Source organism: Pan paniscus, chromosome 16 (assembly GCF_029289425.2).
Source record: "Pan paniscus chromosome 16, NHGRI_mPanPan1-v2.0_pri, whole genome shotgun sequence".
In the NCBI taxonomy this organism is placed as follows: Eukaryota; Metazoa; Chordata; class Mammalia; order Primates; family Hominidae; genus Pan; species Pan paniscus.
This window is the reverse complement of record NC_073265.2, coordinates 55,384,691-55,398,403: the sequence shown is the minus strand read 5'-3', so window position 1 is coordinate 55,398,403 and position 13,713 is coordinate 55,384,691. Positions and strand designations below refer to the sequence as shown.

The 13,713-nt window shown below is 50.3% G+C and overlaps 1 protein-coding gene across 32 annotated transcripts in view; it reads left to right on the top strand.

Moving 5' to 3' along the window:
- Positions 1-13,713, top strand: part of MEGF11 (multiple EGF like domains 11) — a 375,762-nt gene that overhangs the window by 121,393 nt on the left and 240,656 nt on the right. For 23 of the 32 annotated variants that reach the window (XR_004666566.3, XR_004666558.3, XR_004666559.3 and 20 more), the window contains exon 2: positions 13,571-13,672. Coding sequence is in view for 23 of the 32 variants with exons in the window: in XM_034938970.3 (XP_034794861.2) it covers positions 13,571-13,672 (102 nt within the window). In the remaining 9 variants the exon portion in view is untranslated. Of the gene's footprint in view, positions 1-9,155; positions 9,262-13,570; positions 13,673-13,713 lie in introns of those variants that run through there. The other 9 variants (XM_008953328.5, XM_008953325.5, XM_055098205.2 and 6 more) reach the window with 2 other exon arrangements.

The window sequence follows — 13,713 nt, the reverse complement described above, 5'->3', positions numbered from 1 at the left end:
GAAAGAAAGTCACCCAAAATATCATCATCCAGACATCTTTGTTAATGTTTTTGACATACTCCGAGCATCTTCCTGTCCTTCCTCCCTCACTGTTGGCACACACACACCGCATGCCCGTGCACACACAGTTTATATAAATGTGATCATAATGTTCATGCTGCTTTGTAACCTGCGTTTTTCACATAATAAGACTTTAGGGTCATCTTCCCATGTCGGTGAATTTACACATAATAATCTTAAAATATCTTTGCTTTTCTGACTATAGTGATGATAATGCTCTTTGTAAGAAATACTAATGTAACAAAAATGTTTGACTTAGAAAGCACAAATCTTCCATCCCTTCCCCAAAAGATGACCAATATTATTAATGCTCTGGTGTATGGGCTTCCATACTTTTCCACATCAATATTTTTAATGATTGCATAATAGTTTGTTATATAGACATGGTGGAATTTATTTAGCAAAGGCCCCATTCATGGGCATTTAGGTTGCTTCAGTGCTGTGGCAAGCATCTCTCTTTCTCTCTTTTTTTTTGGAGACAGAGTCTGGCTGTCACCCAGGCTGGAGAGGATGCTCACGTCTCACTGCAGCCTCAACCTCCTGGGCTCAAGTGATCCTCCCACCTCAACCTCCCTAGTAGCTAGGACTACATGCATAGACCACCATGCCTGGCTATTTTTTTTCCCCGTATTGTTTGTAGAGACGGGATCTCATTATGTTGCACAGGCTGGTCTCGAACTCCTAACCTCAAGTGATCTGCCTGCCTTGGCCTCCCAAAGTGCTGAGATTACAGGCCTGAGCCACTGTGCCTGGCTCAAATATCTCTTTATCAAGAGAGAATGCAACAAACGTTCTTGAACCTGTCTTTGGCCCCGGCCAGTTTTTAAACATGAAATTGCAGAAATGGAATGCTGGGTTAAAGATATATGTTAAAACATGTTTATCTATATTGACAACCTTTTTTAGAACATGTGTAGGGCACTTCAAACTTTGAGACAATTGGTTTCTGGCTTCAGAATCCCCTGGCCTAGGTCGGTCGGGAAGGTTCTCTAAGGAAACCTGGAGAGGCTACCCTTGTCTGATGCCCATGTCTGTGGGCTGACAGCCAGGCTCTTCTGTTTATCTCCAGACTCAGGGGGTCTATTGACTGGGGAGACGTGGTCCCTGAGGTGTGGCGGGAGAGATCCTGTCCTAGTGTGGGCTCTTGGCTGGAATGGAGCACACGAAAGAGACCCATCTTCAAAGGGTGCCGAAGATTGGACAGAGAGGCGGGAAGCAACTAAGGATCCCAACCATGACAACAATACTGATCTCCGCGTTTCACCACTGGGCTGCAGTTTTCAGGGCACCACCTGCATTACCTGTTTAATCCTCACAAGAAACTGTTGTTCTCTCACCCTTCCTATTTGTAAAAGAGGAAAAGGAGGCTCAGGGCAGTTAAATGAGTTTTCCAGGATCAAAGACTAGAATCCAATTCTGCTGCCTCCTCTGCATTATCTCCCTGCAGCTGGGAGATGGCGCAAACCTGAAGTGCAGGGGTGAAGAGGGAGGAGAAGATGAGGAGGGGAAGGGCAGGGAAGGGCGATACTTCATAGGTAAGCTTACAGAGTTGGAAGGGCCCAAGAGATGATGTAGTCTGACTCCAGCCCTGTGCACCAGCAGAGTGAAACTCAGAGAGGTTAAGCAAACTTTCCTGGGTCACACAGCAAGGTAGTGACTTAGGAGGCAGAGGGGAACTGGTACTGACTTTGAATTCAATAGGAAAGACCCAAGGGCAGGGGAAGTATGGCTCTCTGAGCCCCGACAGGATGGAGTTGGGAGACTGGATGAGCTTGTGAAAGGTTCTCTCCCTTCAGAGGCAGCCCTGATCAAGAGTGGATCCAGAGGCATCTAGAATGGAGATGGGCCAGACTCAACACACAGGGGATCTGCTGGGACATTAGCATCAATCCCTGCAAAGGCCTCTGATTTCCCATCACACTGGCCCGAGGCTTCCTGCAGGGAGAGGCCTCTTCCTGCAGGGAGGGGCCTCGGTGCTTTGAATTAAGCCACATCCTGGGTCTACTACCCTCTCCTAGCCATTCCCACCTCCCCTCAAGCAAGTGTTCAGGGGCTTGGGGCAGGGCCCCGCCTGAGTCTTCTCTGTGTCACAGTGACTGATGAGCATTCAATAATGTTTGCTGAGGGGATGGATGAAAGATGAGATCTGCCTTGATAATTGTACAGTTAAGACTGATCCAGGGGTCTCCCAAAACATACAGCCATGCCTAGATTCTCCAGCAGAGTATTTTTCTGTCATTGTCTGTTTTTTTCTTCCAGTTCCTTAGAAATTCTAAAAGTACAGAGTTAGAAGAGTCTTTGAGGTGAATGATGTGGATGGGAAGGAAACTAATATTTCATTGGGTACCATCTATGTGCCAGACCTTGGGCCAACCACGTTACCTGCATTCTCATTTACTATCTTAACAGCCCTTGAAGTTGGTCTTCCCTAATGTGCAAGACATGAAACACTGAGCCCTGGAGCAGGTAAATGACTCTACTGGGTTATACAGCCAGGAAGGCAAGGGTAGGATTCGAACCCAAGTCAGGTGGACTCCACCATTCCCTTCACATGAAGACTGCAACCAAGTTTTCGTGTGTCTTTGAGCAAGTCACCTCCCTTTCAGGGAACAGTTTCCCCTCCTAGAGGATGAGGTGTTGGACTCTTTCTGCTCCCAGGTTTGTCTCGGTGCCAGTTCTGACACCATGTGGCTTGCTGTCCAGCCCATCATCCTCACAGCTCAGCTCCCGTGAGAGGCTTGGCCTTCCAGGGATTCTCGAGGGCTCCCTCCCTCAGCGCCCTCCTCCCCCCTGGGCCCCTGTAGCTGCACCTTGTTGTTTAAGGAATGTTTTCTTTAAGGGGGCAGGAATGGGGACAAATCCCCATGGAGCTGAAGGGCCCTGGGAGGCTGACTTGTCTTCAGAGGTTTTGTGGATGTCACCATGATTTAATGCAGGGCATGAGGGACACCTACAGTTATGAGAACTCCATAGCCCTGGGAGGAGGTGGGAGAGGGTGGCTGAGAAGGCCAGGAGTGGGCAGATTGCGGGTGGGGAGGGGCCAGGCAGGCGTCCGGGTTGGTCAGGCCAGCTGAATGTGTCCTGATTTGCAAAGAAATGGAAAGATGGAGATAATTGCTTTGTGAGAAATGGAATGGCCTAAGAACATAGATAAGTTTTCTCCTTTCATCTTCGAGGGGCTGGAGGCTGGGGGTGCAGATGCTGCCTGCTTGGGAGTTGGGGCGGGCAGGAGGCGGTTTGAGGGCCCAGAATTCAGAGGCTGTGCCTGTTGTGGGAGGGAGGCTGGTGCTTTATTAGTTTGGCGGTTTCTACTGCTGTGATCCAGGGTAGGCTGTGATTTCTCTCTGGGCCTGACTGATGTCAGGGCCACTTGCTCTCTGCTGGGCTTGAGAGTGCAGGGGACAGGACAGTCTCTTGACCCTGATTAATGGTGGCTGCAACCCTCATGGTACCATTTTCAGGATTTGCAGCCCGAGGCTTCCCAGGCAAGGAGAAAGCAGAATTTATCAGGGTGGTGGAGCAGGGACTTGGAGGGGGACATTTAACTTGTCTCAGGAGGTGACTCCAATCCCCGCTGATTTATCCCAGGGGGCAGGCACCTGGCAGAAACTCCACATTGGCGCTGAGAATTTTTGCTGTGCTCCTGCAGTCAGGGAATCACTCTTTAGGAGATTAAGAGCTGTGGATTTATTTTTAAAACTTTTTTTTTTTTTTTTAAGTACAGGAAGATTAGAAAGCATTCAACATAAACCCAACCCCTGGTGGGATTGCTGCAGGGCAGGAGGCTTCATCAAGGCAAAGGACGAAGCTTCTTAATTATGAGGGCTGATCCAACTCCTCTTTTCATCTCGCACTAATCAGGCCCTAGCAAGGCCAGTAAATAGAGAGGGCTGGGGACTGGGAGCCAGCTGAGAGAGCCAGGGCAGAGGAAGGGGAAGGCCACTAGACGGGGCGATAACCTTGGCATTTGCCCCATTGTGTGCAAACTTGGCTTTTTGTTTTATTCAGAAAAAAGTAGAGAAGTGTGTGTGTATCTTCTATAATTAGAAGATAGAAAGCTCTCTCTCCACCCACATGCCGGGAGAAATGTGAGGCGTTTGCTTTATCAGCTCCAGTTTGGGGTTTGCTTCTGCTGCTTCCCAGACCTGAAAGCGCCTTTTCATGAGGCGTCTGGAACACCCAGTCCCCAACTGCAGCTTGAGCTACTGCCTGTGCTTCAATGCCTGCCTTGTACTGGTGTGGGGAGCAGACATGCGCTGGTGCTGATGGGGTGGTCCAGGCAGGAGTCTTTGAATTGCTCTCAGGATGTCCTGGGTGCCCACTGTACAGTATCTGATGCCACCAGATTGGTGTCTCTGCAAATGCAATGTTAACACAACATGGAATGCCTTGTGCAGTGTGACCTGCTGTTGGGATGGGTCTTTGGTGTCCTCTCTCGGGCCAGACACAAGCAATGTGGCTGATCCTGAGGCTTGGGATGGTTGAGAGGTTGGGGTGGAGGTTGGCTGCAGAGTCAGTAATCAGTTGACAAAGATGTCTTGAGCTGCTGTATGTGCAGGCAATGCTCTTGGGGCTGGGGACATAGCTGTGAACACAAGAGATGGAAACCCCTGCCCTCATGAAGTATATGTTCTAGTGGCATGGTACAAGGGGAAGGAAATAATCCTTAGGTCCTAGGGTCCAGAAGGAAGAGCCAAGGCCATATCTAAGTGGTAAATATAGGAGGGGAGAAATTTCCAAAGTGGTAACACCTGTTCAGCAATATAGGCACGGTACATGGCACCTGTGTTGTCCCTCCCCAGAGTTCAAGACAGACATTACTAATCAATCCTGGCATGCTTTCCCACTCAGCCCCTCTTCCTCAGCACAGCATTCTAAACAGCCACTATAATAGATCCCCATTGTTGTGGAAGTGGAAACTTCCCTGGGCCCACAAAATAGTGTCTGACTGCTGCCACTCCTGCCGCCAGTGCAAATATGTTGAGAAGCAAAGGATCACGGGAAGATGGACTGGGATTGACAGAGAGCAGGCTGCAGGCACGTGGGCCAGGCTCCAGGCTCCAGCGTCCAAGATTTAGGCACAGTCAGGAGGATGAAGCCAGTGGTGGAAGTGAAGCAGGTGGGGTAGGATTTTTGCTCAGATGGACCTTAAGGCTGTAACAGCTGATCCCAGGGCAGAGGCCATCTGTGTGTCTGCCTTCTGCCCCAATTTATGCATCTTGGATAATGTGAGCAACTAATGTCTGGCCAGGTGTGTGCTGCCACCAGAGAGAGAGAGACTGGCCTCCACAGGTGCTGGTGCTAGTGATGGCAGGGTCCTAGGCAGAGGCAGGGGCCTCCAGAGGATGCTGCCATCTCTAAGATCTGCTCAGCCAGCAAAGCCAATCCAAGCCGGAGCAGAAGCCCTGGACAGGAGGAGGGATCCTTTGCTATGATGCCAGTGTCCCTTAAGCAACCTGGCGGCATTTTCCTTTAACACCAGGTGCCAGGCATAAGAGGCCCTTGAGTGTTAGAATAGACAAGTGCATGCAGACTCTCAGGACACAGCTTGACATGCACCAGGCCTTTCTTCAGACTTGGTGTTGAGGGAGGGGAGCAGTTTCCTAAGCCGCTATCATCAGGAACACTGCTCTTAGAGCTGTGTCACTGGGAAGAGTTCCATGGGAAATATTGGGTGAAACAAAAAGTCAAATGGTCTCTTTATTTTGGGTCTTCTCAGAGTCTAAGCTATGCTAAAATGCTTAGACTGAATATTTAGGATGAGGACATAGCGAGCAGCATTTCCTGAGCTTATTCACCCTTGGATACCTTTGTCTGAGAGATTTCTATCAATGTCTCATGGGACTAGCATTCCACAGAACCCAGCTGTAGAGAATGCCCTCCAGAAGTGCCCATGCTGCCCACCACTGTACTGCAGTGCAAGCTCTCCACTGTCTGGTTCCTCCAAAGTTCCTGCACATTCCTGCCTCCACACACTGCTTGGGCTGGACCTGACCCAGAAATGCCCTTTCTCTAGCCTCCACCTTTGCATACGCCATCCAGTCCAAGTCCCACCCACTCCACAAAGGCTTTCATAGCTCCGCCAGTGGGACTTAATCACTTGCTGCTTTGAGCGTCCTCAAGTGCACTGCAGCTGATGGCACCTTATTTCTTTGTGTCCTCCACAGCACGGCCCAGGCCCGGGCAGGTGGTGCACCAAGAGTGCTCAGTTTGGGCCATGGCCCGTGGGTGGCCATATGGGCTGACAACACCCTGTCTGCAGGTGTGAGAGGTACGCCTCCTGGGCACTTTCTCTTCCCTTTATCCGCCCTGCCCAGTCCATCAGGGTTTGTAAAGCAGCCATGGTGCCCGATAAGGAAAGAAAATTTTCCACCTCTGCAACTTCCTCTGCTCCCTAATATGTAGAGAGCTGAACCAGAGGGAAGAGAACCAGCAGATCTATTTACATGGACTCTTCCCCTGAAGTGAAACCAGGGGCATTTTCTTATTTAATTATTAATGCCCTAAATCAGATGGTGCCCAATATGTTAACCTCTGTCACTCCAAATGGAGTCGGCCTAATAATCACTGCAGCACGATTGATTTTCCCTCAGTCATCTCATAAGCATATGTCTTTGGGATCTGTCCTCAGAGAGATCCTGGGAAAGTCCCATTAAAGTTAATGGGGATGAGTTGCCCCCATGTGGTGATGGCTTCTTTCTTCACTGCGCCTGAGTGAAGTATCGGAGACAAGGAGAATTTCCTTCCTTCCTTCCTTCCTTCCTCCCTCCCTCCCTCTTTCTTTCTTTTTCTTTCCTTCTTCCCCTCTCCCTTCCTTTCCTTTCCTTTTCCTTCCTTCCTTCCTTTCTCTTTCTTTCTTTTCTTTTTTTCCTTTTCTTCTTTCTTTCCTTTCCTTTCCCTCTCTCTCTTTCTTTTCATGAGGATTTTAAAATCTCACAAATTACAGCAATGATCCAAGTTACCTCTCTCTCCCATCACATGGGTCAAAAGGGACCAGAGGAACAATCTTCTCCTGTCCAGGTGGCCTCATCTTTTGATACTCTTGGTGTAATAAGTTTGAAGATGCTGTCAGGAGGTTCTCTCGGGAGAATGCTGGAGATTATAGGAGTGGCCCAAGTAATGAGTCAGGGCCACAGAGAGAATCAAGACAAGGCAAGACATCCCCTACAGCTGGCATTCAGACTCCATGCCTTCTGGAACTCTGTGTCCCATTGTTTATTTCTTTATTTGATGCCTGATTAGCCCAAACCCCACTTGGAAGAAGATGCTTGTTCCACTTTTGAATCTCCGCATAGCTCAATGCCATGTCCCGGCCAGGCTCTTTCTCCGCTCTAGGTTGAATCTCCCAGAGGAGAATGGATTGAAATGATCGCTGAGCTCCTCTGCAGCCCTGGCATTGCACAGACTCCAGTTTGTGTGGAGCCTTCTGAGGTGCTCATTGGGTCTCTGGGGATGGAGGAGTGGGCTGGGGGGATTGGGTGGGGAGCTCTGAGCAGCTGTGCTTTGCATACTCCTGGACTCTGCACATTGAGCACAAACACCAGAATCGCTCCCCTCTTTCTGATTTTCAGAATGCATTCATTTGAAATCTGGCTAAATCTGCATTTTAGTCAGATGATTTCCAGATCTCAAACAGAAACACCTCATTAATCATTAATTTAGACCCCCACGGTTATACAGAATTGGTGACAATTTGTTTATCTTTGAAGGAGCTGCTGAGAAAGAGTTTAACAAGGAAATTATTGTGGAGCAAAGGAGAGTGTTTAACCTTTCAGAAGAAAGGCACTCCATTTAGCTTCCCTGAGGGTACAAATGGGGGTGTGTGCAAAATACATGCCGGCTTTTATCTGTTCTCCTAAGTAGGTTGAGCGCTTCCTCATCTGCGAACCCAGGGCCAGCGGGATAGATCCCTAACCATTTCAAGCCTGTGACCCCTTTCCAATGTCAAAATATTTTCTATGACACCCCCACCCCCAGTTATTAGAAGTTGTAATTTTTAGTGTTGCTGATTAAGAAGAAAAGCTACTCTGAATTCAGTAAAGCTTTTAAATAAATCATGATAGCATCCATGTACACATGAAAAATAGTTCTGTCTTTCTGAGTCGCAGCGTTCATTCAGCCTACAGATGATGTTTGGGTGCGTATGATTTCCAGCTCCTCTGCACCCCTCAAGGTCAGCGACCCACCAGGTTGCAACCCTTGGACTGGAAGTTCTCTGAGGCAGGAGGACCACAGAGTCCTGGAGTGCCAGGACAGGAAGGAACCTCAGGAGGCACTTCAGCCACTCCCACTGGAAAGGTTGTCTGCCCTCTGTGAGGACCCCCTTGTTGGGGACCCCAATTTAGTGAAGCAAGGGAGTTGGCATCCCACGTAGGCACATACCTGCCATAGGCTGTCACTTCAGGGGCCTGGATCAAAGCCTGCAAACTGATTCCTTACGGTCCCTTACCAGGTGGTCTAGGCCTGGCATCCCTCAGTGGGAATGGCATGTGATGACTGCATCACTCTGGGCAGAAGTAGCTGATACCCCATAGGAGACAGAAGAAGCAAGATCCAGTCTTCCATGGCTTGTGGGCCCAGAGCTCAGGGTTTTCTTGGCTCATTTCCCCCCAGGTCCACACCAGACATCTTTTTTCTCTTTCTCCTTGGCAGGAGGGAGTAGGGAAAGGAAGTAGATGGGCAAAGAATGTCAATGATGAGGGATAAGGGAATGGGGAGGGCATTCCCTTTAAAGCAGTCCAGATCTGGGGTCCCTGGGTCCAAGGATGGGCCCGGGGGCCTGAGGACACCCTGCAATTATAGCCGATTTCGCACTTGTGGGCATTTTCCTGGAGAGAACATCTATACCTTTCACTGGATTCTCAGAGCAGTCCCTGAGTCAAAAAACATTCAGAACCCCTGGCCTAGAATTTGGACTTTTTCCTGACTCAGGCTTCCCACTCTCCTGTTACTCAGAACCGGTGAACTGTTACAGTGTTAGTCAAAGCCTGCAATGTGAAATATCAAATGCTCATTACCCACGACGATGGGAAACTAAGTAGTTGCCAGGAACATGGTCTGATCACAGACGCAGCCTCCTTTGTTCTCCTGTGCAGGGCCCGGGATGGTGCTCTCCCTGACGGGGCTCATTGCCTTCTCCTTCCTGCAAGCCACCCTTGCCCTGAACCCCGAGGACCCCAACGTGTGCAGCCACTGGGAGAGGTAAGGTGTGGGCCTCAGATGGCCAGGCACTCTCTGGGGGATCGCCCTGGGCATGGCAGTAGGGGACAGAGGCAGTCAGGAGATCCAGGAGCTGCCCTCTAAGGGTCTGCAGCCTGGCTGGGGAGATGGCCCAGATGCTGAGAGACAGGACAGAGATGTGTAGATTCTGTCTGGAAGGTCAGGGTGGAGGCAACTCACATTAACTTCAGTTACGATGCACTGTCCTACCCCTCCCTGCACTAGCACTTCCCAGCCATTGCACAGATGAGAAAGTAGAGACCCAGAGGGGCTCAGTCCCTGTCCACAGCCAGATGGGGTGCAGTAAGTAGGGGGATGCGGACTTTGGTCCCAGGTGGCATGCTCTCTGATGCTGTGATGCCTTTCCTGGTCTCCCAGGACTGGCAGCCACGTGGCAGCTTGGATGTGTGGCCCCAGCAGCCTGCCCTGAGGAGGACGGGTGAGGGGGTCCTACTACTTCCAGTCTGGTGGGGGCAGGGTGTTGCCGGGGAAGGGTGGCCAAAGCTGCAGCGGAAGAGCGGGCTGCATTCCAGCTGCGGCACTAGGTCCTGGGGGAATGGGCCGGGTCCCTGCAGAGGGCCTGACTTTGAAGCACAAGGTTAAAGTATTGATTTTGGTGAGCAGAAAGACAGTGACCAGAGACGCAATCAGGAAAAAACCGAATTAAACCCCGGAATTGATTGGCCATGCTGACCAGGATGACTTTGCCACTTACATGTTAATAAATCAAATGAATAAAATTAAGATGAGGGCCCTATGGGAGAAGTGAATGGCAGAAGAAGAAAGGCGGGGGACTCGGAGCGGGGGTCCGTGCTTCATGCCCATGAGGGTGGATAGCCCAGCCCTAGGGCAGGGAAAGGCACTTCAGCCAGGCGGGACCTGGCTCTGGGGTAGCCTGGACACTTGTGGGTCAGGAAGGATCAGCTGGGAGGCAGAGGGACAGTGCCTGCACTTGTGTGATCCCTGGAGACCAGATCCTGTGCGTGGTGTCCCAACAAAGTTGAGGATGGAGCAAAAGGCAGTACTGTGGTGTGTCCCTTTTTGGTGAAGTGGGAAGAAAACAAGATCCGTGATGAGAAGACCTCAGTTCATTCCAATCTGGATTTTTCCACCTCTAAGCTGTGTGACTCTGGGGAAGTCTCTGAACGTCTCTGAGCCTACTTCCACCTCTGTAAAGTGGGGAGAATCATTATCCTTGCCTCACAGGCTCATTGGAGGATCAAGGGCAGCCGTTTCACAAAAGTGCTTTGAGGGCCATAAGCATCAGTTACTGTCTTTTCTTGTTGACAACTGTGGCTTTCCAGGAACTGGTTATCATGGACCTTAGTGCACATCAGACTCACGGGAGATGCATACGAAAAAGTCTCCTGGGGCCTATCCCGGAGATGCTGATTCAATATTGCATTTTTCATAAGCTTTCTACGTGATTCTGAGGTTACTCAGGCCCCTTGCCTGTTCTGGCTTTGGTGAATTTAAACCTTTATTTCCCAGTGGGTCAGAGAGGTATCGGGAAGAGCCCCGTGTTATTCTGTGGGTTTTGGACTCCAGCCTCAGAGGACCCCTTTCATCCCTCTGGTCCTGTTAAGACACAGCTGCTTCCTGCTACTGTCTCTGCTGCCTCACAGCCCCTTGAGTGCCTCCTTTGCAGCTGCTCACCTCTGCCTGCCCTAGTGGCTCTATCCGGAGTCCCTCTCTTCCAGGGAGCGTCCCCCACTGGGAGGGCCCCCTCTGACTTCTCTCTCTGTCTGAGCCCCATTTGTACTCACTAATTTTGTACACCTGCCCAACATGAATACATTTGGAATGTGAAAATATTCTGAACTGAGCTGAACTGAGCTGGCATTTCAGGCTTCTTAGGCTATCAGCCAAGGTTACAGCCTGGATGGGAAGACAAGGAGTGAAACCTAACAGCTGGAATGAGGTCTGGGGACTCTCTGGGCTTCTCCGGCCCCAAGGGGGAAGGCTTGTGGGCGATGCCTGGTGACACCAGGTGCTTTCTTCTTCTCAGTCTTTCCAGCTGAGCTCCATTGTTAAGTTATATGTGGATGGATCTAGCCTGTGTTGTTCCAGAAACACACCCCGGTCCCTGGAGACCGCTTAGGGAGAATTTCTCAGCTGGATTAGTGCTTCTGGCGGCTCCTCATTAATTATGCCCCTCCACCATAAAACCCAGTGTAAAGACCTCTCCCGGCTAGTAAAGCCTGGCTCTCCAAGATTAATCTGGCCCCTCATTAGCATGTTGGCAAATGAGCAGTGTTAAGCCACCCAGCCATGAAACCAGGGGTACACACTTCGGGTCAGAGAACTTGGAGTTGGTACGAGGCCTGGTTGCCAGACTCGTTCAGCCCAGGGCATCCTGCAGAGCCTGGTCCCTGCCCTGTGACTGCCCCCTCCAGCCCTCTGCTGGGCTTCTCTCTGGGCATCCAAGGTCTATGTTAGGGCTGAAAAGGGAGGCTGGACCCCAAAGTGCTTAACAAAGGTGGGGAATCCATTCTGTGTGCTGGTCTTGCTCCCTCTCTCCCCACCTTGGTCAGGGAGGAAGGATCCTTCAGTGCCTAGCACGGGAAGTGAATCATTGCCTGTCAACATCTATTAAACACTTACTGTTTAAGCATGTTACATGTATAGTGTATCTTGTTTTATTTTCCCACTGCCCTGAGAGATAGAGAATATTACTGCCCTCCTTTAATCCTCACAATAACCACACAGCCTGGTTAGACTTACAGGTGAGGAAACAGAGGCTTATATGAGTCAAACAACACATCTAAGGGCATGCTGCTAACAGGCAACAGGCTTCAAACTTGCCCCTCCTACTGCCTCCGTGTTTGGATTCCAGGGCCCGTGCACGCTCCCCATTCATCCTCTTGCTCTAAGTGAGGTATTCAGGAGATGTGCTGGAGCAAAGATTCATGCGATCCCAGAGTTGGAAGAGGACTCTGGGTGGCTGGAGTGAGGGTCGAGTTGCCTCAGTTTCCCCAAGCCTGGAGATAAAACAGGGTTTGGGCTGTTTTTTTCCTAGATGTGTGCCTCTGAGGCATATCTCAGGTGTGCCAGCTGGTGGGGGCACACCGAGAGCCCTCCTTACATCCCCAGTGCTTCAGAGAAACAGAATTTCCCACCACCCAGGCCTCTGAGCATTGTTGACTGCTTTTGGCCTCCTCCTTCTGGATGCCAGACCTTTGACCTTTCAGGCATCAGAGAGCCTACTGTGGACCCACTTGGGGAGCTGGCCTGCCCAGCCCCCTTGCAAGGTAACCAATGCAGTTTCCTCAGGCAAGGCAGACGTGCTTTACAGCCCGGACCCGGCCATCTGGCCCAGGTCAGTGAGCCTTCTGGGAAAAACACTGAATAATACCAGCCTACATAGAAATTAATTCCTTAGATCTCAGCTGAGGTCCTCTCTCCAGCCTGCTTAGGAAACATGAGTCCTCACTTCAGCATCCTGGCTTGAATGACACTTCATGCAACCCCTGCCAGGGGCCAGCAGGTAGAAAGGCTTATTTTGGTTAAGCTGAGATCTGCTTCCCTGTGGCTTCCACCTGCTGGTCCAGGTTTACAGCTAACAGGCAGGATGACAAAAACCACTTCTATCAGGGACATATCCTCAATGTACCCCCAGCTATACTAGAGGCAGAATAGAGTAGAAGGTAACTGGGGGAGCTTGTGGAAGCCACTTATGCCCCCTGATGCTCAGTTTCCTGGTCTGTAAAGTGAGAACAATTCCACCTGCCTAAGATTGTGAGGAATGAAACGTATTAAAACACTTGACACAGGGTGCTCAGTAAGTGTTAGCACCTATTGATACTGCAGTGTGAGCTGGGCAAGTCACTTTTCTCTGAACCGTAGTTTCTTCCTCTATAAAATGGGGCCACTTACTTCATAGAGTTGCTGCAAAGACCAGCTTCCAAGCATGTTTTTTGAAAACCATAAAGATATGAACAATCACATATTTTAAAACTTGTTGGCTCTGCCTTCCAGAGCCACACAGAATAAAACTACCCCCCGCTTCTTTATTCATTCTCTGTTAAATGAACAAATGAACTCGAATTTTAGAAAATGATCTGGGCCAAAGGTCAGTAAATATGTCCTGGGGCCAACCTGGGGTCGGGGAGGCTGGAATATGAGGGCATTCAGGGCAGGGGGAGGATAGTTGGGAGGGGGGAGGTCAGAGCCTCCGGACACTTGGCTGTGGAGCTTGGCTCCTCAGGGCTGTGGGCTCAGATGCCCTGCGGAATATCAGCTCAGCTTCCCAAGTGCTAATCATGGCTCCCATCTCCCATCTGGTTCTCAGCTATGCTGTGACTGTCCAGGAATCGTATGCACACCCCTTCGATCAGATCTATTACACACGATGCACAGACATCCTCAACTGGTTCAAGTGCACCAGGCACCGGTGAGTACCTCTCTCAGATGATGGGGCAGGGAAAAGGCACT